At 42.9% G+C, this 24,543-nt stretch overlaps 1 protein-coding gene across 5 annotated transcripts in view; it reads left to right on the plus strand.

Annotated features, from left to right (window-relative positions):
- Positions 1-24,543, plus strand: part of PDE5A (phosphodiesterase 5A) — a 112,355-nt gene that overhangs the window by 37,595 nt on the left and 50,217 nt on the right. For all 5 annotated transcript variants that reach the window (XM_090036634.1, XM_090036630.1, XM_090036631.1 and 2 more), the window contains exons 4-9: positions 9,701-9,772; positions 11,081-11,170; positions 12,109-12,246; positions 14,389-14,456; positions 19,591-19,699; positions 22,554-22,638. In XM_090036634.1, the coding sequence (XP_089892760.1) occupies positions 9,701-9,772; positions 11,081-11,170; positions 12,109-12,246; positions 14,389-14,456; positions 19,591-19,699; positions 22,554-22,638 (562 nt within the window). The remainder of the gene's footprint in view (positions 1-9,700; positions 9,773-11,080; positions 11,171-12,108; positions 12,247-14,388; positions 14,457-19,590; positions 19,700-22,553; positions 22,639-24,543) is intronic.

Here is a 24,543-nt window from a genome sequence, read left to right on the forward strand (position 1 = left end):
TTAAGTTGCAATAATGTAGGTTTGTGTGTCTGTAGCTTGTTACCCAGTAGCTGTTTGCCTGAGACAAAGAGGCTATTACCTGCTCCCTACCGCTTAGTGGTGAGGTGCCAGAGTGGTAGCCAGCTGCATGCAGCTGTCTGCTTGCCTGGTCACTTTGGATCCTGGTATAGTGCATAGCTATGTCCAAAGCCAGTACAAGTTACACCACTGTGAAATGTGTCATGTGTCCATATCATTTGTGTGAGTTTTTGGTATTTGCAACATACTTCTTATAGAGAACTATAGAAAAAAAAAGTGCATGCCAAATATGTATATCCTTTGCTAGGCACAAAGTGGATTCTACATGTTTTATATACAAGTTATTAGGCAAGTTTTCTGTATTTTTCATCTTATGGTTGTATATCAAACATCATTCTGTTTTAGTTTGGGGCCAGATCTTCAGCTTGTGTAACCCAGAATTGATTTCTTACTGTTAACGCAGTTACATCAATTCATGTCATTTGACTATCTGGTCCATTTAAGATTTTCCTCTAGAAACATTTGTCCTAATTTTGTAATTACCCTAGAGACTGTAACAGATCCTCTTGAGTTGTATGTCTTTTCCTAATTACCTGGGTCTAGGAGAGTTCCCAATAGCTTGGTTAAAAAGTACACATCTGAGGTTTTTATCCTCATTATTGTTACTAGACCAAAATCTGCATAAGTCAATGGAGTTCACTGGGATTTGCTAGGATATAAATGAGGTCAGAGTCTGGCCTGATACAGTTTTCAAAACAGGTGATTCTGTATGAAGAAATGGCAGATATCACTAAGACATCTTCTAAAAGTTTATCATATCACTGAACCAAAGACATTCTAAAGGTTGTCATCCACATAGAAGTTTTACCTTGATCAGGAGAAACTTGACTTGCTAATTGTTTTATTCCTTTTCCCCCTTTTGATTGTCTGTTAATGAGGGGTGTTGATAAGGGTCCAAAAATGAGCAAGTTAACTTGGTAGGCATGCCTTCCCCAGTGAAAGAGAAACCTGCAGTGCTAATGAGGGGAGGCTAAACGGTCTCTTTAGTATATACTAACCATGTGTTTTTACTGTTTCCTTGCAGCTGCTTAAGCACCACAAGCTTTCCTTTCATAGAGGGAGAGTGTTTACCTAAGCCAAAAGTGCTCACCTTTTGGATGCTTTAGTTGGTCTGTGATCTCATTAAAATTGTCTTAACTCACTGTGGTACACAGCTAATAAAAATGAAAAGAAGCCAGTGGTGTGAGTAAGGATCTGAACTGCAGCCCGCACACCTCTAGGTTATAGCAAGAGGAGGTGAAGTGGGTAAACAGTTTAGTTACTGTTCAGAGTCAGCTGCAGAAGGATTTAAAGCAAGCTTCACCTCAGTATAGCTATGTGAATGGTAGCTGGATAAGAAATGCATCTCAGTGAAGTCAATAGGAATCTTGCTGCAGGGAAAATTGGGCCACTGGGATGGATCTGACAACCAACCCCTTATTTTAAATAGATTTTTTTTAGCATATCACTTCCAGTGGTCCATACTGCAAAATGATGATATGACTTGTGATACCATTATTCTGGGAAGACTAGTGAAAAACTAAAGACTTTGGCAGATGTTATATTGGTCATGTGTTCGATGTGAGTATCATAAATTGTAATACAACAGTGGGCCACACATTAAAATTATCATGGGATATTTCCATGCCACAAAGGAGTTGATGTTCCACAAGCAACTTCTTTGTGGCTGTTCCACCATTTTTAACCAGGGTTGAACTGGTTTTAACGTTTGGTATATTATCTGTCACACAATACTCATATAATAGCTGACAAATGTAACATCTGCCAGGGGCCAAGAATAATCTTTCCCATTATGAATCTGAAACTGCTCTTACACCCTCTTTTACTTTTTAACAATAAGAATTTTAATGAATTTCATATGTATAGACAAAAAAGTTCTTTTGATGTTTTCTGTCCTAAAGAGGAATTGAAAACACCATCATTTGAATCCTGCAGACTTTATACCTGTAGGCTCACAAATCAAGCCAAATCTTTAGAGCATCATTTCTGGTTTGTTGCAGATGTTTAAAAAATGTAATTAAATTGAAAGTTTAGTTTTTAGCATAGCTTAATCTGGGCCAACTTTTTGGGCAGGTATTCTACAAATTATGCCTGCATACTTTCTGAGTGCCACTTCAATCCCCTTCCCCTGCCTAATCTTCTGGTCTGCTTTCTGCTCCATGCCCTGTGCTCCTTGCCTGATCTGCTGCTCTGTTCTCTGCTTCCTGCCCTACCTGCTACTGTGTTGCTTCTTCTCTGCCTGATCTGCCACACACACAAGCTGTTGTACCACTTGTGGTACACGTGCCATAGGTTAGCCACCTCTAGCTTATCCGTCTCAGTGTGTAATCATTCTAGATATCACCATTAATAGTATGGTCTTCTATACTGGCAATTTCTCAACCCTAATTCACCACCATTACAGCTTTGCAGGGGATGGAAATGGCAGGAAAGAATGCAGGTAGGACCTAAGTACTCTTAATGAGTGGCTGTTTGAATAGTGCTAGATGCATTCACTTTTTTTTCTACAGGTTCTGTTCTTGCGGCTGTTGATGTAGTTCTGTCTTTGGTGATTTACACCTATAACAGTTTTTGTGTAGACAGTATCAGACAAAATGTTCTTTGGCCTGTTCTGTTAGGTTCTGAGCCTGGCTTGGTGTCAGTTCATAGATTTTTAGGGTTGGAAGGGACCTCAGTAGATCAATGAGTCTGCCCCCCTGCGCTGGGTAGGAAAGAGCGCTGGGGTCAGATGACATTAGCTACCTCAAAAGCCGTAGAGTTAAATCAGTTTCTGTTGGCCAAGAATTCGGACATTAGACTTGGGCCTAGGAGATGCTGCATGAAAGAGAAAGAAATTGATTAAAGTACTATTTTCATAGACATCAGGGCTGGAAGGGACCTCGAGAGATCATCGAGTCCAGCCCCCTGCCCAAAGGGCAGGAAGTCAGCTGGGGTCATAGGATCCCAGCAAGATAAGCATCCAATTTACTCTTGAAGGTGTTCAATGTAGGTGCTTGAACCACCTCCACTGGCAGACTGTTCCAGACCTTGGGGACTTGGACAGTAAAGAAATTCTTCCTTATGTCCAGCCTGAAGCGGTCTTGCAGGATTTTGTGACCGTTCGACCCCGTCATTCCTTGGGGCGCTCTGGTGAACAAACGTTCCCCCAGATCCTGGTGGTCACCCCGATAAACTTATAGATGGCCATCAGATCAACCCTGAGCCTGCGCTTTTCCAAGCTAAAGAGTCCCATGTCTCTCAGCCTATCATCATAAGATCTGTTTTCCTGACCTCTGATCATGCGCATGGCTTTCCTCTGGACTCTCTTAAGCTTTTCCACATCCTTTTTGAATTGTGGAGCCCAAAACTGGACACAGTACTCCAGCTGCGGCCTCACCAAGGCCGAGTACAAGGGGAGAATGACGTCCCAGGATTTGGTCGAGAAGCCTCTATGGATGCAAGCCAGCGTTTTGGTCGCTTTATTAGCCGCAGCATCGCATTGGAGGCTCATATTTGTCTTGTGGTCAATGATGACCCCTTAGTCTCTTTCTTCTGTAGTGCTATCCAACGTAGCACTGCCGAGCCTATAAGGATGCTGCAGGTTTTTCCTCCCAAGGTGGAGAACCCTGCATTTTTCAGTATTAAACACCATCAGGTTCTCATCTGCCCATTTGCTGAGCTTGTCCAGGTCAGCCTGGATCACCCGCCTATCTTCTGGCGTGGATGCTTTGCCCCAAAGTTTGGTGTCATCGGCGAACTTGGCCCATCCACTCCTGACTCCAGTGTCCACATCATTAATGAAGATGTTGAACAGTATGGGTCCCAGGACAGAGCCTTGAGGGACCCCACTGGTCACAGGGCACCACGATGAGTGACTGCCATCAATTACAACCCTCTGGGTCCGACCACGGAGCCAATTTCCCAGCCAGCGGATCGTGGTGGACCCAAGGCCACAACTGGCCAGTTTAGCCAAGAGGTGATCGTGGGATACCAGATCAAAAGCTTTTTTGAAGTCAAGATATATGTCATCAATCTCATCTCCCTTGTCCAGGTGATAGGTCACCTGGTCATAGAAGGAAATGAGATTGGTCAAACAAGACCTATCCGCAACAAACCCATGCTGGCTATCCCTTAGGATGTTAGCCTGGGCCAGTCCATTAAGGATGGCCTCCTTAATAAACTTTTCTAAGATCTTCCCCAGGATAGAAGTCAGGCTAATGGGCCTGTAGTTAGCCGGATCCACTCTCCTCCCTTTCTTGAAGATCGGCACCACATTGGCCTTCTTCCGGTCTTCGGGCACTACACCAGAGCACCAGGAGTTTTCAAAGATCCGTGCCAGGGGCTGGGCTATGACGCTCGCCAGCTCCTTGAGTACCCTGGGGTGCAGATTGTCAGGGCCGGCTGACTTGAAGGTATCCAGCTTCTCAAGATGTTCCTTCACGAGGTCAGCATTTATAGAGGGTGGGGGATCCCCAACACCCGGATCTCCCTGTCCCATAGCAGGCATGGGCGTCCCGTGGGACTGATGAAAGACCGACGCGAAGTACCTATTTAATAGGTTGGCTTTTTCCTGGGCGTCAGTTGTCAGTTGCCCCATCTGGTTTAGCAGGGGTCCAACATTGCCCTTGCTTTTCCTCCGGCTCCCCACATATCTGAAAACGGACTTTTTGTTGTCCTTGATGCTTGAAGCTAGTTGGAGTTCAGTTGCAGCCTTGGCTTTCCTGGTTTGCTCCCTGCAGGACCGGACCAGTGCAGAATAATCCTCCTTGGAGGTGAATCCTGTCCTCCATCCTTTGTAGGCTTTCCTTTTTAGCTGCAGGAGGTTCGCTAGGTCCCTGGAGAGCCAGGAGGGCTGCTGTGCCTTCTTGCTGCCTTTCCTCCATGTTGGAATAGATTTGGCTTGTGCATTGAGGATCGCTTCCTTGAGAAGCAGCTACTCTTCTTGAACTCCCATCTCCCTGGGGTCATGGTCCCTAAGGGCCTGACCAACAAGCCTCTTGAGCTTGTCAATTCGGCTTTTCTGAAGTCAAGGACTTCTGTGTTGCTGACTGACTTGCCAGCTTTACGGCGGATGGTGAAGGTGATCAGCTTGTGGTCGCTGTCACCCAGCTTCCCATCGATCACTAGGTCGCCGATTAGGTCGTCCCCCGTAGCCAGTACCAGGTCGAGCAGCGCTTTGCCTCTTGTTGGCCCATAGACTTCTTGAGTCAGGTAGAGGTCATCCACGTGCGAGAGAAAGCTTTGCGACGCTCGGATTTTGCTGAGTGATCTTCCCACGAGATGTCCGGGTAATTGAAGTCACCCATGACAACCAAGGTTCTGGAGCAAGCGGCCTCAGTCAGTTCCCGGGTGAACTCCTGGTCAATCTCAGGACTTCAAGTGGGAGGTCTGTAGTAGACTCCCACCGTTGTGGCCCCTGTGCCGTATTCCCCATGAATTTTTACCCAGAGGGTCTCTAGCTGTCCATGCCAGTCGCCAACATCAGCTTGCAGGGACATGTAGCTTTCCTTCACATAGAGAGCTACACCCCCGCCCCTTTTGTCAACACGATCCCTCCTGTACAGGGTATAGTCCTCTATAACCGTGGTCCAGTCATGGGTGGAGTCCCACCAGGTCTCCGTTATCCCATTGACGTCATAATTCTTTGCACTGAGCAGGAGGATGAGCTCCTCCTGCTTGTTGCCCAGGCTCCTGTGCCCTTAGGGGCTTTTGCCTTGCCCACAGATTGGGGCAGGGGTGGGCTCCCTTAAGTGCCTTGGTCTGCTGGCTTTGCAAGGGTCGCTCAGCGGGCCAGCAGTGGCAGTAGTCCCCCCATCCCCCAGCGGGCTTAGTTTAAAGCCCGGTGGAGCAGGTCAGCCAGCCTGGCTGAGAAGAGCCTCCTCCCCAGGGGGGAGAGGTGGAGGCTATCTTCCCAGCAGCTCGCTGCCTCTCTCGCCAAAGAGCGGGCTGTGGTCATGGAAGCCAAAGCCTTCCCGATGGCACCAGCTCTGCCGTCTTTGGTTCACTGCATGGATCCTCCTCTCCCTCCTCAGCCCGTAGCCCGAGACTGGGAGGATTGACGAAAACACCACCTGAGCTCCCAGACCCCTAAGCCCCGCTCCCAATTCCCTGTAGCACCTCATGACCTGGCTGGGGGTGCTCCGGGCCGTGTCATTGGTGCCCACGTGAATAAGGAGCATGGGGTAGTGGTCTGTGGGCCGGAGGATCATAAGATCATAAGGAGGATCAATAGGAAGATCATAAGATCAGAGAAAAATGGGGCTGAAAGGACCCACTAGGTCATCTAGTCCAGTGCCCTGCTCACGGCAGAAATATCCCTAAATCATCACAACGAGGTGTTTGTTAACCACCCTCACAGTAAGAAAATTCTTCCTAATATCAAACCTAAATTTCCCTGACTGCAATTTGCTGCAACATTTTCTTTTTCTTTTGATACACGTATGTAGGAAATATGTGTAGATTTATATCTATACTGTTAGAAATGGTATTGGTAAAAATCCCATTATTCAAAGATTAAAAAAAAAACCCAGAATGCATGGGGAATTAAAAATAGCAACATCCAGACCTGAATGTCTTCTCATTTTCAGTGTAAGTCAAGAGTATCTCCACTGAGAAAAGACCTGATTTTCTTTTCTCCTACCATACCGTTTTCTATTTGTGTCCAACATGAAATCACAAAGGTAAATTTATGACACTATCATCATTCTTATGGCAGAAGATTGCAAGCACAAAGATAAAAGCAAGATCCATAAGAAGGTGAAACAAATTTGTGCGATGGTACACCAGTCAACATACACATATCTGTAAGAATTGCAATAAGAACATAGATCATTACTGCGCAACTGAATTATTTTTGGACAAATTTTCTCATTCTTCATACTTGCCCCTGTGAAAGTCTTTCTTTAAATTCCTTTGTTTTTGTTGGCTTCTGTAACAGTTCCCAGTTTCCAAAAAGGATGTCCATGTTCTGGAAGTACAATACAGGGTTTTAAATTGGTCACAAGTTGATGGGGATGGAACAATTTCAAAGCAACCCTGAAATTTCATTTCTGCCCAAACATCAGAATCACAGCTTGTACCCAGGGAGGTGGAATTAGTGCTCGTCAGAAGTCTCATTTTCACCCTCAACTATGCAGCAGTTTAGCAATCTGGCAGCCAGATGGATGCTTGGTTACTATTAGGAGTGTTTACAGAGAGCTGGGCAACAGCTTTCTCCACTCCAAAGGTAGTGGAGAATAAACAAAAAGGCAAATAAAACCTGATGAGGGAAAACAACGCAAACTCTGGGCTGTGAGCTTGTCAGGGATTGGGGGGAAGAGAATGTTGAGGAAAAATGTGAAATGCATTGCCTAATTTTAAGGTGGGATTATGTATACATTTCCTTTGAATGTTAATCCATTCAGCAATCTCTATTGATTAGTTGGGAATTTTCCTCACTCTGGACTTTTTAAAATTCTGCTTGTCTTGTTCAACAGCCTGCAAGTATCTCTGTCTAGTTGTGGAGACAGGAGTGCTGCCCCAAGCACTTGACTCAGTTATATGTAAAAAGTGTTCGACTGATTGACTAAATGTGAGATTTCAGTATTGTGCAAGGGCAGCTGCTTTGTGAAAGTAAGCCAATAAACTCCTCAGTGTTGTAAGAGGAAATGGCTTAGATCAGGGGTCAGCAGCGTTTTTGAGTAGAGTGCCAAAAACATCCACAACCTTGACTTGTAAGATGTTGGCATGCCAGGGAAAGATGGTAGGAGAGCCACAAGGGATCCAATACTTGCTGTGGCAGTTCAGCTCTAGCCCCTTCCCTGCCATCTGTCCCAAGGTACATGTGCCAAGCAAAAAGCCTTTGCGTGCCACGCTCTAACACCAAGCCAAAGGTTGCCTACCCCTGGCTAAATCTTGGCCTGTGGTATGTTTGCTTTGCTTTAGTTCTGTGTGGCAAAATGGCTATTACCCCAGTTCATGGCTAGCTGAGAATTCCTCTGGCCTGTCCTGAAGACCAGAGGCAAAGGACAGCTTGAAGGTAGCAGACAGCCACCTTTACTAACCTCAGGTTCATGTCAGAGTTGTGTTGGATGTGGATCTAATCCAGGGTGCACTTGGTACTGGTTTCTAGGGAATGCTTTTTAATAGGGGTGCACCGATAAAGAGAATTTTTGGCCAATACAGATGGCTGATTTTTAACGAGCCATATTGGCTGATACCGATCTGAAAGCTGATATGTAGTCGGGCAGTTTGTAGAGCAGTATCTGACTGGTAAGTCTGTTGTAGGGGAAGAGGCAAGGGTGGAGGGAAGGGGTGTGAGGGGGCACAGATCAAGACCCCGGTGGTGAGGGAGGGAGTGGGGCTGAGGTAGGTGCTGCGTAGCCAGGGCAGAGCATGGGATGGAGCTGCGAGTGGCTTGTCTGGAGGGAGTGGAAGAGCAGCTCCCACTGCTGCATGCCCCAGCCGATTGCTGATACAGTCAATTTTCCTTATATTGGTGCTGATCCAATATGGGACCAATGTATTGGTGCATCTCTACTTTTTAAGGCTAAGCCCTTAAATATTGCATCATGTTTGAGCAGAGTATTGTTTTTAAATTCATACTCCACCTTTCACCTAAATCAGTTTACTGCATCAAAAGATCACTTCTCTGGCTGAATATCTTCAGTAGGTCTAAAAACATCAGAAACTCCATTCTTAAGGGACTACCACTGAGGATTATTTTATGCATTTTAAGAAATAAATTTTAATCTCAATACAGAGAATAACTTGAAATGAGAAGTTCCAGCAGATGTGTTTTGTATTCTGAAAAGAATTGGCCAGGATTGTAAAGCACCCTAATCAGGCTTTTATATATAAAAAAATGCACAATCTTGTTTGTTTCAAAGGAATTAACAGATGTTTAAGGAAGTTAGCTTCTCTGTTCATAAGAGGTCTTCCTAGTAGTAAATATATCAGTCTGTTGCTTTCACTAATTATTTCAGAAATAACAGCACAAAGTACTTTTTTCTGGTTCAAACAACAACTATTCTTTTTACCTTCTGTGGAGTGACTTGATACGTATAAATTACATGATGCATATGGGAACTCTGTTATCTGAGGCTAGTTTGTCAGTCATGCTAATATTCAGCACATCTAAAAGTTCAGACATTGGTTACATTAAAGGTGTAGAAAGGGTGCTGTAGGCCTGGAGCTTAATCTAGGGCAAGGCTGTCCAATTTCTAAGTAGCCAGTAGCTTCACACCATGCTCCCAGGCACCCCTTCCTCACTACACCAAGTGTGCCTGGGTACCCTACATGCTGCAGGGCATCCCACCTCATCTGAAGCTCCCCAGCTGTAGGCTCCCTGCTTCATCACATTTTTTGGGTACCCTAGACTGCAGACTTCCCCAGGGCTGTAGTCTGCATTGAGCAGCACTGTCCTGCCCTGCTCTGCAGTCAAAGCAATGGAGGAAACAGTGGTCAGGTAAGAGCCTGGAGCCCTCTATTTAATCCCTTGCAGGCCACAAGTTTGACAGCTTTGATCTAGGGTATCAACCATGGGCATGTAATTATACCTGTATTCAGAATTTGTCATCTGCTTTAAATAGTGCTATCCATACAGTCCAAAGGCAGACTCTAGACAATTGCCTAATTATTTGTCATTTGATTTTCATTGCATCAGGTTGTTGGTGTGGCTCAAGCTATTAATAAGAAATCTGGAATTGGTGGCACGTTCACAGAGCAAGATGAAAAGGTATTTATTATAGGTGGACTCTGTGTGTGTGTGTGTGTGTGTGTGTGTGTGTGTGTGTGTTCATTCTATGAGCAATAGATTTCTTTTATGGCAGCAAGAAACCTTGAAATTACCAAATTTATACTAATCTTTGAACAAGTAAAAATTATTGGCAGACTATTTTTTTATCTTTCTGAGGTTTTCAGAAATGAGGATGTAAATTAGTTTACTTTGGGGTCAGGTTTCTTTCCTCCCCCGTTATTTACTGAATGTATTGTTAAACAATCCAGATTCAACAGCTCGCAGCAGTGGTCACCTGTGAAAAGAATCTCGCCATGGACACTACAAATATCAGATTATCATTAAAGCTGCCAAGCAACTTCTAAAATAATTGCATAACTTAATTTCTGTATACACTATTTGCAAAAAAAGAAATGAGGCATTGGAGAAATTATAGTCAAAGCGCATCTTTCATAATCAGCAGTGCAGAAAACATCTTGATTCTGAACTCTCATTTGTGGTGTGTTTTTTTTGTTTGTTTATTTTGTTTTTTCTCAAGTGTATTGAGACTTCATATTCAGGCTGTGATGCACCAAGAAGGGTTGAATTCAGGCCAAAGGAGTTGACTTAAACTTTGGCAATAACAAAGTCAGAATTCACTCTCTTCCCTTTCTAATGGAATGCATAATGAATATCTGCAGGACATCAGAATTAATCCCTTGCTGAAAAGGAAAGCATTCATAGCTTTGCTAATTCACGTTTTAAAGATTTAATTTCTTCATGTAATAGATTTGCATCATCTTCATTTGATTTTTTTTTTTTTTTTTTATGGGTGAAATTACATTCACATGTATTAAGAAGTTTTAGATAACCACCTCCTTCTGATAAAGCTGTACCTAGATAAACAGGAATATCAGCAGTTTGTTTTGAAATTGGAAAGGAGATTCCTAATGAGATAGCAATCACAAATGAAGACCAACCAAAGAAAACATTTTGTGTGATTTGCCAAAATTAACCTTAAACGTGAAGCATTATCACAAAATTATACTGCTGGAGTTCTGACCATAACAGATGGATGGGCTTTTCGTTAAAAGATATAAACACTCATATTTCTATTTGGTTGAAATCCTGGAGAGAAAAATAGCATAACCATTCTTGTTCTTCTGTAAATACCTCTTGTCTTAATATGCTGTGAAACCATTTTAGGTCTGTGCCTTCATCTCACCTAAGACTGAGATGCTAGCAAGATATTGGAAAAAATGTATTAAAAATGTCCTGGTGGAAGTTAAATGTCAACTTAATTAATCTTGGTATCTCATTGCTTTTCAGGATTTTGCTGCTTATCTAACGTTTTGTGGAATTGTTCTTCACAATGCCCAGCTGTATGAGACTTCATTGCTTGAAAATAGGCGTAACCAGGTATGACCACCAGACTTATTAAGGGACATGGGGATTTTTATAGTAAGGTAATATTTAGATCCTGTTATGTACAGTTTATGCTTTTTCCTATATGGTGGACGCTCCTTGTCTGTTTTTAATTTGTTTCTTTCTTGGGGAAACCATATGAAAAAGGTTTGTAGAAACAAATAGGTGGAAACTATTTCAAAATTTTCCGGTAGGGTAGAATTTCAAAGTTGCTGCTAGAGTGTTCAGAAAAAAGCTTTTGGGTCAGATTTGCAGACCTAGTTCCAAAATCCTTAGACACACTAAGTGATAATCCAGGCACAGTTAACCAGATGAGAATTCCCTCGGCAGAAGTTACAGCTGTACACTATAACAATGCAGTGTCACAAAGGAAGTAAGATTTTTTTCAGATCCGTTAGTCATAGTAGATGACAACTGTGTTCAGAAGTAATTTCTACGTCACATAAAACTTAAACCTATTTTTCACTGCTGTGAAAGCTAAAATGCGCACACGTGCATGCATACATATACTGACAAATATGGAAAAGACATATGCATAACTAATGTTGTCCATCTGTGAGGGGAGAAAAATGTTGTCGTAAAGTGAAAATACTTTCCAAGGCTTGGGCTTATTTGGAAAAGCAGAATGCTAAATGCCATTCTGGGCCTAAACACGTCTTTCTGGTTTAAGACATTGTGCAGCTACATACACTTCTTAATTTCATTAGGAGTCTTCACACTGAATGCTGTTCATGATACAGGTTCTTGATCTGCTCTCTGTCTGATCATCAAAATTTAATCTGCTCTCTGTCTGATAATCAAAATGTTGGTCATAGGAATGCATTTTAATTTATCAGACGGGGAGAGAGTCAGGAGGACAGGTAGCATAACTATTGCTTAACTTTCTGTGAAAATTCAAAAAGCTGGTTTTTTGGGTTTTTTTTTCCTTCCAGGTACTTCTTGATCTTGCTAGTTTGATTTTTGAAGAGCAACAATCCTTGGAAGTAATTCTGAAGAAGATTGCTGCAACTATAATCTCCTTCATGCAGGTGCAGAAATGCACCATTTTCATAGTGGATGAAGATTGCCCTGTGAGTGTGCTTCGTTTTAACCTGTAAATCCTATGAACCAAGCCCTTCACTTTTCTGTATTCTGTTATGGCTGCAGCAAGTACAAGGAACTGGCATATGAAGCCTGCTTTATAAAATAAGAGTCTGGACAGGAAATGCACTAATTTTTCACTGTCCTCTTTAATTCACTCCTCCCGTTCCAATGCCTACTCATCCTTTGCTTGCAGACTTGCTGATCCTAAATCAGACTCTCTGTGATTTGATACAGCCAATTTGCATAGAAGGCTTATAATCTGTCAGCATGATTCTACCAGGAGGATCATTTTAATTTAAATGTGGCCCTGTTCTGGCATAGGCCTGATGCACAAGGGCTGATAATACAAGGTAACAGAAAAAAGAGGAGAAACTGGGGGGGGAAAAAAAAGTGTTACAGCAGGGTCAGGGCCACGAGGCATTGGCACCTGGCATGTTTACACCAGGGTAGAAAAGGAGTGGATATGTGGTGTATGTCCTTCCACTAGTGTAAATTATTAGAATTTGACTCTTTTTTGACTTGGAGAGATGTGGGCAGTGGGGCCCCCCAGGGCTTGGTCCTCGGGCCTGCACTGTTCAACATCTTCATCAGCAACTTGGACAAGGAGGTGAAAAGCACCTTGTTCAAATTCATGGATGACACTAAGATGTGGGGAGAAGTGGGCACGCTGGAGGAGAGGGACAGGCTGCAACTAGATCTGGACAGGTTAAAGGGGTGGGCAGATGAGAACAGGATGGGTTTCAATATTGACTAAGTGCAAGGTATTGTACCAGGGGAGGAAAAACTAGCAGCATACTTACAGTCTGGGAAACTCCCTTCTCATGAGCACAGAGACAGAAAAAGATCTTGGAGTCATTAGCGATTCCAAAATTAACATGGGCCGCCAGTGTGGGGACGTGGTCAGGAAGGCTAACCACACTTTGTCATACATCCGTAGATGCATCACGAGCAGATCCAAGGAGATGATCCTCCCCCTCTATGTGACACTGGTCAGGCCACAGTTGGAGTACTGCGTCCAGTTTTGGGGACCGCACTTCAGGAGGGATGTGTGGACAGTGTCGAGAGAGTCCAGAGGCCACTCGCATGATCAGGGGACAGCAGGGCAGGCCCTATGAACAGAGGCTATGGGACCTGAACCTGTTCAGTCTCCACAAGAGAAGGCTGAGAGGGGATCTGGTGGCCATCTACAAACTGGCCAAGGTGCACCAGCAGTCAGTGGGAGAGTCTCTGTTCCCTTGAGCACTACCAGGAGTAACAAGGAATAATGGCCATAAGTTGACTGAGGGTAGATTCAGGCGAGATATCAGGAGGCACTAATTCACAGTCAGGGCGGCTAGGATCTGGAACCAACTTCCAAGGGAAGTGGTGCTCGCTCCTACCTTGGGGGTCTTTAAGAGGAGGCTAGATATTCACCTAGCCGGGGTCATTTGACCCTAGTGTTCTTTCCTGCCCATGGCAGGAGGTCGGACTTGATGATCTTCTGAGGTCCCTTCCAGCCCTAATGTCTATGAAATCTATGCCCTCTTTGCATGCTTGCTCACTTGCTCTATAACTTAATGCTTTATGCAATACATCCAAAGCCTGCAATCAGTGGCTTCTCTGTCTCAATGTTCTCATCTGTAAGATGCAGATGATGATGATGTGTTGCTTCATGGTGGTGTCTGGGGCTAAATTCCTTAGTATTTACAAGGTGCTGAAATACTGTCATGATAAGGAGCCACATCTTTTCAATACATTTAAAAGATGCAATGGGCTTAGTGGCATGATGCTCCTGAACTGTCTGCATGTCTGCAGAGTATGCACTCTGTCTGCGATGTGGTGAATGTTGAGAGAGATTGTACTAACATTAAGCTTTGGAGTTGCTTTGTAAACATGTCTGTGCTCACTATGGGGCGGAGAAACTTTGCTGAGATGCAAGAAGCTTCAGTGATGTAAAGTGGCTATATTTCTTTGCTTGGAGCCAGATATGTTGGTGTGGGGTGTTAAATGCACTGAAATTTGCCTCAAGGCACACACAAATCACTGCAGTTTATTTTCCCTTTATTACTGCTGTCACTGTTAATTATGATTTTTATTACCCACAATCTCGATATATTTCTTTGCAGTAAGAATCTCTTTTGCCTTTCCAGGATTCCTTTTCTAGTGTGTTTCACATGGAGTCTGAGGAATTGGAAGATTCAGCAGATGTCCTAAAGAGGTGAAACTTGCTCTGAATTTCAGTTCATCATAGGCCAATGAAAATGTCTATGCTTGCAATCGTTTTTCACAACAAACAACTTTCATGTTATGCAAACAGACAGCATTTTAGTCTTATCTCTCTTGTGGTTTAGGGTTTTCCTTGAGATGCACACATCTAACTTTCTCTGGCTTCAGTAGAGTCACCCAGCTATATCAGAGGTCAGAATAGGGCCTGCTTTTTAAATCTTTCTTCATTTTCTATGCAATGTTTTTTGAAGTTAAATACACATGGGGAAAAATGGTTAGCTCTGTAGCTCCATCTTACACATTTGTCATTAATTATCTTCCCTTTATTTTACACATTTGTCATTATCTTCCCTTTATTTTTTAAGATAACTATTAGATTTTGGTAACACAAACAAGTTTAACATCATAAGAGCACTTCTTCCGGAGAAAGACAAATTGAGGCACAACTCTTCATGGTCACAGGATAGCTGTGACCCCTGTGTCATTCCCCTCCCACCCCCAACCCAGCCCAAGCACAGAATGAAACGAGATACAGTGCATTTTTTCAGCCTTCCCTCTGTGGATGTGGAAGGGAAGGGAACCTAGAAGAGTATACTTGACTATTTTGCAATACCCTTCTTCAGAAGGGCTTTGGTAAGGCGGTAAGAAGCAGCACTATGCTAGCCAAACTGTATTGTATGACGGGCTGCATCCTCCTGCACACATCTCCTGTCATGCTCCAGTTACACAATCATAACAGAAATATTGCCAACCAGCAACTTCAAAGAATGCCCTTCTAGTTTACATTTCAGGTAGGGCAGGTTTTGAGCCCTACTTAAAACCCAAAGATTTGGCAGCATAGTTTTAGAAGATGAATATAATCTAACCAAGTAAATTGGAAGATTACGGCTAATACCTCCCATAAATAGGATTATTTTCATAGATTTTCAGCACTAGAAAAATTCTTTACAACATTGCAATTGTGGTTGCTTCGATTGCAGTATTGATTCAGTGACTCTTCACCATGAGTTTTTGTCAGTTAGGAATAAATCAATATCTAGGAGTTCTGGTTGAGTCTTGAGTTCTATATCAGTATAATTTAAGTAGTAGTAGCATCTAAAGACCATGGTAAGAATTAGTGTTAAGCATTGTACATAAATGTAGTAAGGCTCTGAATGAGTAAGTGCTCACTTAAGGGCACACAGTAAATAGTAATCATAATTAGTAACAGTGCTACACATTCAGACAATTTATGGTGCCACAGTGGCAAAGCAGCCACAAAGATATGCACAAAATATGTGAAAGATCCTTTGGCTTATTTGTATGGCACCATAAATTGAATGTGCTACACATTCAATTTATGGGGGGACAGGGGTTAGCAACAGGAGTGGGACAGCCCTGGTTCTGATGCTGAAAATTGGCTGCTGGGACAGCAGGTTGCTAAGTTCTCTGTGGGAGGGAGTCTAAGGGCTCTAGCTGCTGGAAAACTGGTAACTCCTGAGACAAGCATCCTTTCCTTTCCTAGTCTGCAGTCCCTGCACTTTGAAGGCAGAGGCACTTTAACATGCCAGGCTGTAGGATGAGCCCATTATTTTTAGATGGCAAGAAGGGGTGGGGGGAGGCTTCTAAAAGACACATGTTAATCTGGGCTGTCCTTGGGGTTGGGCTGACAATCAGCTGACTGTCATACCTGGCCCTGGGAGCCCCAGGTATCACACCAACCCAGCCAAGACTGTGAGGACCCGTCTGACAGCTAGTTGTCAGCCCCAGTCTCAACAACCCCAGATCTGGAACCAGATGGGAGACAGGAGCAGCTCTGGGCCTGGAGCATCTCTCTGATTGGGCTGGGGATAGCTCAGTAGTGGCAGGATTGGGATTGGAGGAATTTTATGGCCCATCCCAAACATCACACTTCCTGCTATGTATATCTACCATGGCAATGATGCAATTATTTTAACATCTGCCAGGGGCCTACGTGTCAAGTAATTATCATCTTAAAGTTTGGGGACTCATGTATTTGTAATTCTTTACATTTACTATACAATACATAAAGAATCCATTTCCTAGGGCTAAAGGAGCTCAACAAACTTCTCACATTTCAGAAACATTTCCCTTTAAGCAACTGGGGCCATGAGCCTCATATTAAGTGAAGCAGCATAATGATGATTAGCTAAATTTCTTGCTTTAAGCACCTAACCTTCAACCCAGGTCATTACTGGATTTTTAAAGTAGTGCTTTTTATTTGAACTCCTCTATATGGAGTATTCTCTCCAGCAAGAGAGATCGAATTTTGCTGAACTTTTTAGTCCAGTGTTTTCTGTGGCGGGGCACTTGGTGTTCCTGCCACTTTAAGAGGTCAGGCAGTCTGCAGGGCCACTGGCAGGTGGGATCAGGCCTAATTAGAAAGTCAGCTGACCTGGGGGCTGGCAGGTGCAGCTTGGCCTGATCAAGGGTGTCACCTGACTGCATGGGCAGTGCCTGATTGGAGCAGGGCTGGGCTTTCACAGATGGGTCACAAATTGGCTAGAGGGCCACATGCAGAGAGTGGTGGTGGACAGGTCATTTTCAACCTGGACGAATGTGAGCAGTGGGGTACCCCAGGGCTTGGTCCTTGGGCCCACACTGTTCAACATCTTTATCAGTGACTTGGATGAGGGGGTGAAAAGTACCTTGTTAAATTCGCGGATGACACTAAAATGTGGGGACAGGTGGGCACACTAGAAGGGAGGGACAGGCTACATCTAGATCTGGACAGGTTACAGGGGCGGGCAGATGAGAACAGGATGGGATTCAATACTGACAAGTACAAGGTGATGCACCTAGGGAAAAAGAACGAGCAGCATATCTACAGGCTGGGGAACTCCCTTCTCATCAGTGCAGAGGCAGAAAAAGATCTTGGAGTCATTATTTATTGTAAGATGAACATGGGCCACCAACGTGAGGTTGCAGTCAGTAAGGCTAACCGCACCTTGTCATGCATCCACAGATGCATCATGAACAGGTCAATGGAGATGATCCTCCCCTTCTATGTGACACTGGTCAGGCTGCAGTTGGAGTACTGCGTCTAGTTCTGGGGGCTGCACTTCAGGAGGGATGTGGCCAGCATCAACAGGGTCCAGAGGAGGGCCACTCGCATGATCAGGGGGCAACAGGGCAGCCCCTACAAGGAGAAGTTACAGGACCTGAACCTGTTCAGCCTCCACAAGAGAAGGCTGAGAGGAGATCTGGTGACCATCTATAAACTTACCAGGGGGGAATGGGAGAGTCCCTGTTCCCCTGAGCGCTACCAGGAATAACGGCTGTAAGTTGACTGAGAGTAGGTTCAGGTTGGACATCAGGAAGCACTACTTCACACTCAGGGTGGCTAGGAGCTGTAATAGATTTCCAAGGGAAGTGGTTCTCGCTCCTACCTTGGGGGTCTTCAAAAGGAGGCTAGATAATCACCTGGCTGGGATCATTTGACCCCAGCATTCATCACTGTCCATGGCAGGGGGTCGGACTTGATGATCTACTCAGGTCCCTTCCGACCCTATCAGCTATGAAACTATGAAAATGAGTAGAAATTACTGCTTTCTTTTCTTAACACCCCACCTTCCTTTGCTGCTGGCTCCACACTCTAGTTTTGTGCCTATCCTTGCATATGTGCCTTTAAAGCTGAAAAATAATTGAAGCCTAGTCACATAGCAGAAGGGTAGAATGCAGAAGCCCGATGAGAATGGGCGTACAGAAGGAGGTGGGCCCTCTTCCAAAGAAGGCAAAGAGGGTCATTAGAATTAAAGTGTCTTATTTAAATACATAAGAGTATGCAATTAAGAGAGAACTGGTTGATTTGTAAGTTATTTTAAGCCCTTATGTGGGGAAAGCAGATGGTCTGTGTCAGTAACAGAATCACTATGCAATCAATTGTGCATTCACTCTGAGAGCGCATTTTATATGAACTTAGAAGCAGAAAATTTACAAATGTTACCATCTGCTCTTGGTTTAAAATATGTGGATATCATCTATTACTAATATACAGTGTTGTCAGCTATCTACAGATGTATATTATTTAAGGGTTCTATTTATGTGACTTAAGCTGTCATTCGTTTTCTGACCTTCATTCTGTTAGACTGTACTTGATTCATTTATTAAGTGTGGTAATCCATTTCTAAAATATCTCTAACTGTCCTAACATTTAAGAATGTAAATACAACTCAAGCCTGGAGCTTGTCTGTATGACAGAGATTTTTTTAATGAATTTAATTAAATTGGTGCAAGCCACTTTAGACCCTTCAGTTTCAGTTTAAATTAGGCTTATTTACTGAATAAATGAGAAGCAGGTTTCAGCTAAACTAAAATGTTCACACAGGGTACATCTATATGAGAAACTGCACATTTGCCTAATAACACTGTACAATAGCGTGTCATGGCAGAAACCATGCTAATAGCATATTGTGCAGTGTAATTAAGCTCATGTGCAGTAAATGTCACTAAATAACAGTGCACCAGCTCTACTGCGCACTTGCTCAGTAACTTTAGGTACTGCACATTTATTTAGTGCTTTATTAAGTAAGTACTAAACTAAATGTGCTGTATCTAAAGTGCATTAATGAGCGTGTAGACATGCCCACAGGGAGTGAAACCCAATTCAAATGAAAGGGAAACACAGATAGAGCTTGTATTGATTTTATTAGGTACATCTTGAACAAAGAAAGAGCTAAATAAATTCATGTATATCTTGTGTATTTCCTCATATTTAATGACACAAAATAAACATGCCTCAAAGTTGAGGATTATAATGCGCTCGGAATATTATGAATTATTTGTTCTTCTGTAGTGGCAAGTGCATCTAGGATGTTTGAACACTATAATCTCCCTTAGTTTAATTTAAATGAGATGTGAATATAAAAATTTAAGCTGTTCTGGTCAAATAGCTGTAGAGTGCTATTCTATATTTTCATTGACAACATGGGTCACAGAGTAGATGAGCACAGCCCACAGCTTTGTGGTGGGTCAGAGATGGCCCTTGGATCAGTGTGTGGGAATTGGGCTTAACTCTGCTTTTCCTTTAGATTTATACATGATAGTTTACGTTAGCATTATGATGTGCGTGGTCTCCTACAAAGATTGGAATAAATAATATCTGTCTATCTTTGGTACTCCATCAGGGACTACGATGCAAACAAAATCAATTATATGTATGCTCAGTATGTCAAGAATACAATGGAACCTCTTAATATACCAGATGTCTGCAAAGACAGAAGATTTCCATGGACGGTAAGGAAATTGAAATGAAGTTCGGGATTTAGTAGTAAAAGACATAGGTGATCTTTGTTTGCCTTCCTTCTATGACCAAATCTTGTGTTTGCTACCATTATTACCACTAGCTTTATTTAGCTTATTGACTGCCGGCAGCCAGAACTGTTTAGACATAGGAAACACAGTTTCTGCTTTAAGAAGTTTTACATTCTCTAAAGCTAAACAATACTGTTTTAACACAGTGGGCAGGGTGTCCAGTAGATGGATTTATCACAAAGAAGGTCAGTTATTTCTCCATGAAAGCAGGTGGCTATGCTGGGAGAAAGAAGTATGTTCTTAGGAAAGCATTTGAAGTGAAGGGAGAGGATGGAAGTTTTTCACACCAGTCCTCTACAGTTTACTTTGAGACTTGGGAATGGTCTCAGAGGTCCCACCCACCCTCCGGATGTGTATCATAGATGTGGGCTGTTTACTGATCTGGAGAGTGTCAGCAACTCTCGATCAGTATTAGCTTGTGATACGTTGTTCCAGTGACCATGTAGAGAGAGACTGGAGAGTTAAGAAGGGAGGAACAAAAAGGCAAAAGCAGATTTGGTATTGGACCAGATACATAAGAACTCTGATACCTTAGAGTCCCTGTAGGCAAAAAACAAGGCTGCAGCTCTGTTGTTTATTCCAAGAACAGTACTGAAAAAGCTGTTTGCTGTTCTTTTATTTCCTTTTAGATGAAGACCAGGTTGATTTATACATTTGGGTCAGGGAGAGAATAGTATAGGGAGGAGGGTATTGGCATCAGGGCTTCCTCTGCACATTCTTCCCTCTGCAGTCAAACAGCAGAAAAAAAATCAGGAAGCACAGAGTCCAGCAAGATGGTTCCAGTAAAATGATAGCAGGAGCTGACAGCAGCCTGTTCAGTGCTTCCCATTTTAATTGTTTACAGTTTCACTGTAGTTTTGAAACAGAAGCCAGTAGGGGTCTGAGCATTTTCAGCTCCACAAGTTAATAGGAGTTGAGAGTGCTCAGCAGTTTGAGAGATGTGGAGTCTATTCTGCCAAGTATCCCCATTTTACTGCTTGGTTATTGGGAGAAAAAACAAATGGCTGCACTAGGTCAGGAGCTAAAGAAAAAGGTGAATATTCAAAAGGAGTCTTAAAGTACCTGAAATAAATACATTAGGAGCAGTTTCAAATGAGTGTTTGTCTGGGACAAACTCTTTGCCTTGGCAGCAGACTTCAGATCTTCTGCTCATGCAGAAATGCATTGATCTGAGCTCTGGATGATTTCTTTTATGCCTGAGGGGAAAATGTTACCAGGCATTTACTTCTGGCTATATGCACACAAGGCTCATAAAGATGATGTCGTGCAGCTGTGGATAGGGAATAAGGACTGATCTACTTTAGCAAAACGACAAAGGGCTCATCTATACCACTGGTGCTGTGGGTCCTGGATAGGACAGGGATGTGTACACTCTCTAGTCAAGTCCACATGCATGCTCCAGACCTGAAGGTTCACTACCAAAACTGCTCTGAACTTGCCCCTAACCCCTACTCTTGAGCCAGTCTCCTGAAGGCCTGAGAGGTAATGGCTGAAGATGAAACCAGAACTGCCTTGCTTTATATTCAGCATAATCTCTTGAAAGTTTTCTACAAAGAGAAACACATACTATCATTCATTATAGAAAAAATGTTCTTTCATTTGTTTAATATCCTGTTCCTGTGCCCGAGAAAAGTTAATCAAAGCACAAGCATCAAAGACGTATCTATTTTTCTTTTCCTTGGATGGAATCAGACAGAGATGCATTTTGCTTTGTTACACCCACGTGACCCAGGCAATAGATGTAACAGAGCAAAATGATAGCCATTTTCTTTTATTACCATGGATTTGAGAAAAATACTTTCTTTTTCAAACAATGTTATTGTTCTTATACAGGTGGTTACTATAAACTGATTGCAAAACATGTGAATTGGTATTTTCAGGAACTGTACGATGCTATTGTTATGATATTGGTCACTCCTTGGCCCTTGACTTTACCTCCTTCTAAGGTCAGCTTGCATTACTAAGACAGCCCTGAAGGAGTTCCTGCAAGTTGTCCTGGGACAGAGTGTAGCCATTTTAGTTTTGTACCATGGATCTAGCCTGTGGAGTTCCCCACGGGGTCTGACAATATGTTAGCAGGGGAACACTGGCAGCTAATTGCCAGTCCCCTGCTATCAAATTTCTGGATGTCAGGAAAACCCCAGAGACCCAAGAATGTGGCCCTACACACTGGATTGAGTGCACAGGGCCAATAGGGTGGTGCAGGGTCAAGTGGGACCAAGTGGCATGGAGCCCAGTCTGAACCTGTGGGGCCTGATTGGACTCATGGACTGGTCCCAAGCCACTTATCTGGCCTACAGGGCTAAAAGCTTGAGCATGACTGCTTCATAGCATTCAAACAGTCCCTGTGGAATGAGAGAAGGCTAATCCTTAGAAACCCTCATGGCTGGTGGAAAGGAAAGAAATCCGGAAGCCTCACCAGTTTTCCTCAGCTGCTCCAACTGAAATGCTGACCCAAGGGCACTGTTCATTTTCATAAGCCTGATACATTTTAACAAAAAGAAAAGAAATCCCATAGCATAAACAAGCGGGTACAAATAAGTGTATGTTTACGTTGAGACATTTTTAGTATTAGTCTGGAATTTATTCTCATAGGTTGCTTTCAGGGTCCAAATCTACTGCCGGTGCTGAATAAACAGGATCTAAAGATATGATCCCTCCCTTGAAGTATCTACAATTGAAGAACTGTAGTTTATAATATCATTTTGGCCTGATAGTTATGGCTACTATATAGGGCTCTGCAGATTTGTAACACTGTTTTTTAATTGTTTAACAGAATGAAAATGCAGAAAATATAAACCAGCATGTAAAGAGTTTGCTGTGTACACCAATAAAAAATGGGAAGAAGAATAAAGTGATAGGTATTATCAATTTTATTTTATTTTTTTTTACATTTCTGCTTATGTACTATTGCATGCCCATTAGTTCAATATATTTTTTTATGACATTAACGTCCATCTTTGCATGGGATAAAATGCATCTACAATATGTTACAAGTATGTGACTTCATAATACAGTTTTGCATTCATCTGTGTAATTGGTATACAGAAGTACTTCTATACACCAGTGGTTTGCAACCTTTTTAGTCCGAAGACAGCCCTTATTAGGCTCAAGGCACCCATCAGAAAATGCCAACTCTTAGTTTTCACTTGTTTCTTGACTACAGAAAATTGCTAGAGTAATTCTTCTGTTGCAGAGAACTTGGGACAGCCGCAACTAGTCACAGTTTTTTGAATACTATGGATTTATATTTGATATCTCTGGGTCAATCTTGTGAATCATGTCTGGTGTTTTTAAACCACACATGCGATGTCCTTTTAAGGGTGATGCAGGGTCTCTCAAAACCGTAAAGTGTCACAGCACACTCCATGAAAATCAGTGTTTTACACAAAAGTGATATCCTAGCAATATGGAAACTGAAATCCTGGGAGAAGATCCTTAAAACAGAGAAATAGTTTTTCAGTTTTCACGTAACATATACTGTCATACTCTTGTCTGTGATTTCTTTACCTACTACCATTACCAAGTAATGACAACACCTCAGATTATCTTTCTGTGCTTTTTCAGTTTGTTCAGTGGGTGCATTTCACAGTGCTTTGTGAATTGTTTTCTTTTCTTGTTGTAGATATTAGAATCCCTGTTGCTTGTGCATCTTTCATATGGCAATGGAAAGGAAAGACTGTTTTTAAAAATAGGAAAGTGTAATTACAAAGATTGCTGATTACAAAGATCCTCTGTCAGGGATTGCTTTAAATTGTTTTCACCTCTTTTTTCATATTTAATTGTCCAGATTTCAGGTTAATTGCAGATTCTTTCAATATTTATCTGTGAAATTCATGATTTCACTGATTTTGCAGATTTTGTGAAATCTGGCACTGCCCATGAGATCCAGGCAATGCCTGTGAAATCCATGGGGGGGTGGAAAAACAAAAAACAAACACTTACAGAAAAGAAAATGTTAGTTCCTCAGAGGGAGCCAGCAGGGTGCAGAACAAGAGGAAGGGGCTGTCTGCTCAGAGTTGACGGTTAGGGATGGGGGCTACATGACTAATAGCTCTTGCAACCAGTCAGTGGCAAGGGGTGGGGCCATATGATAGGCAGCACCTGTAGCCAATCAGTGGTGAAGGGTGGGGCCATAGGAGCCCCTTGGCCAGGAGGCATGAAGTGACTGCCTGAGCCAATGTTTTGCCCACAAAACTAGGGGGCAAATTAAATAGGTCCTTACCTATGACTTAGATGATTAACCACTAGCTCATTAACAAACATCATTACTTATGTGATGGATTCCATACTCCTATTCAGTCCCTTTTTGTCACTCTGTAGATCCTACCTACTGGATGGTAAATCCCTGCTAGTCTAAGTGAGCCAGCATGAACCCTGCACCAGTCCATTTACCACTGTTCCTCTGTCACTGGGGAGTGTCTGAGAGAAGGAATGTGCATAAGGAGCTGCACTCTGCCTATGCTCCACACCCCACTCCCACAACACCAAACAGAGCTCAGGCACTGGAGTGAATCAAGCTTTGTAGATCAAGCATGAATTTATGAAAAGGCCTTACTCAGGGAAGTTCCCCTTGAGTTCACTGAGAGTCCAGATTAACCTCAATGCTTGCATAATGGCCAGCCAAAACTAAGCAAGGACCTTATGGTTTTTTCCTATAGATATCACACACATGTATGTGTTTGCAAACTCTTTGGACATAAATTTATTTTAGCAGATGCTAGCTCAAGTTGGAACCAAGTGGGGAGCCTTGCCTTCACCTCAGA

Source organism: Crocodylus siamensis, chromosome 2 (genome assembly GCF_052110815.1).
Source record: "Crocodylus siamensis isolate JL-2025a chromosome 2, ASM5211081v1, whole genome shotgun sequence".
In the NCBI taxonomy this organism is placed as follows: Eukaryota; Metazoa; Chordata; order Crocodylia; family Crocodylidae; genus Crocodylus; species Crocodylus siamensis.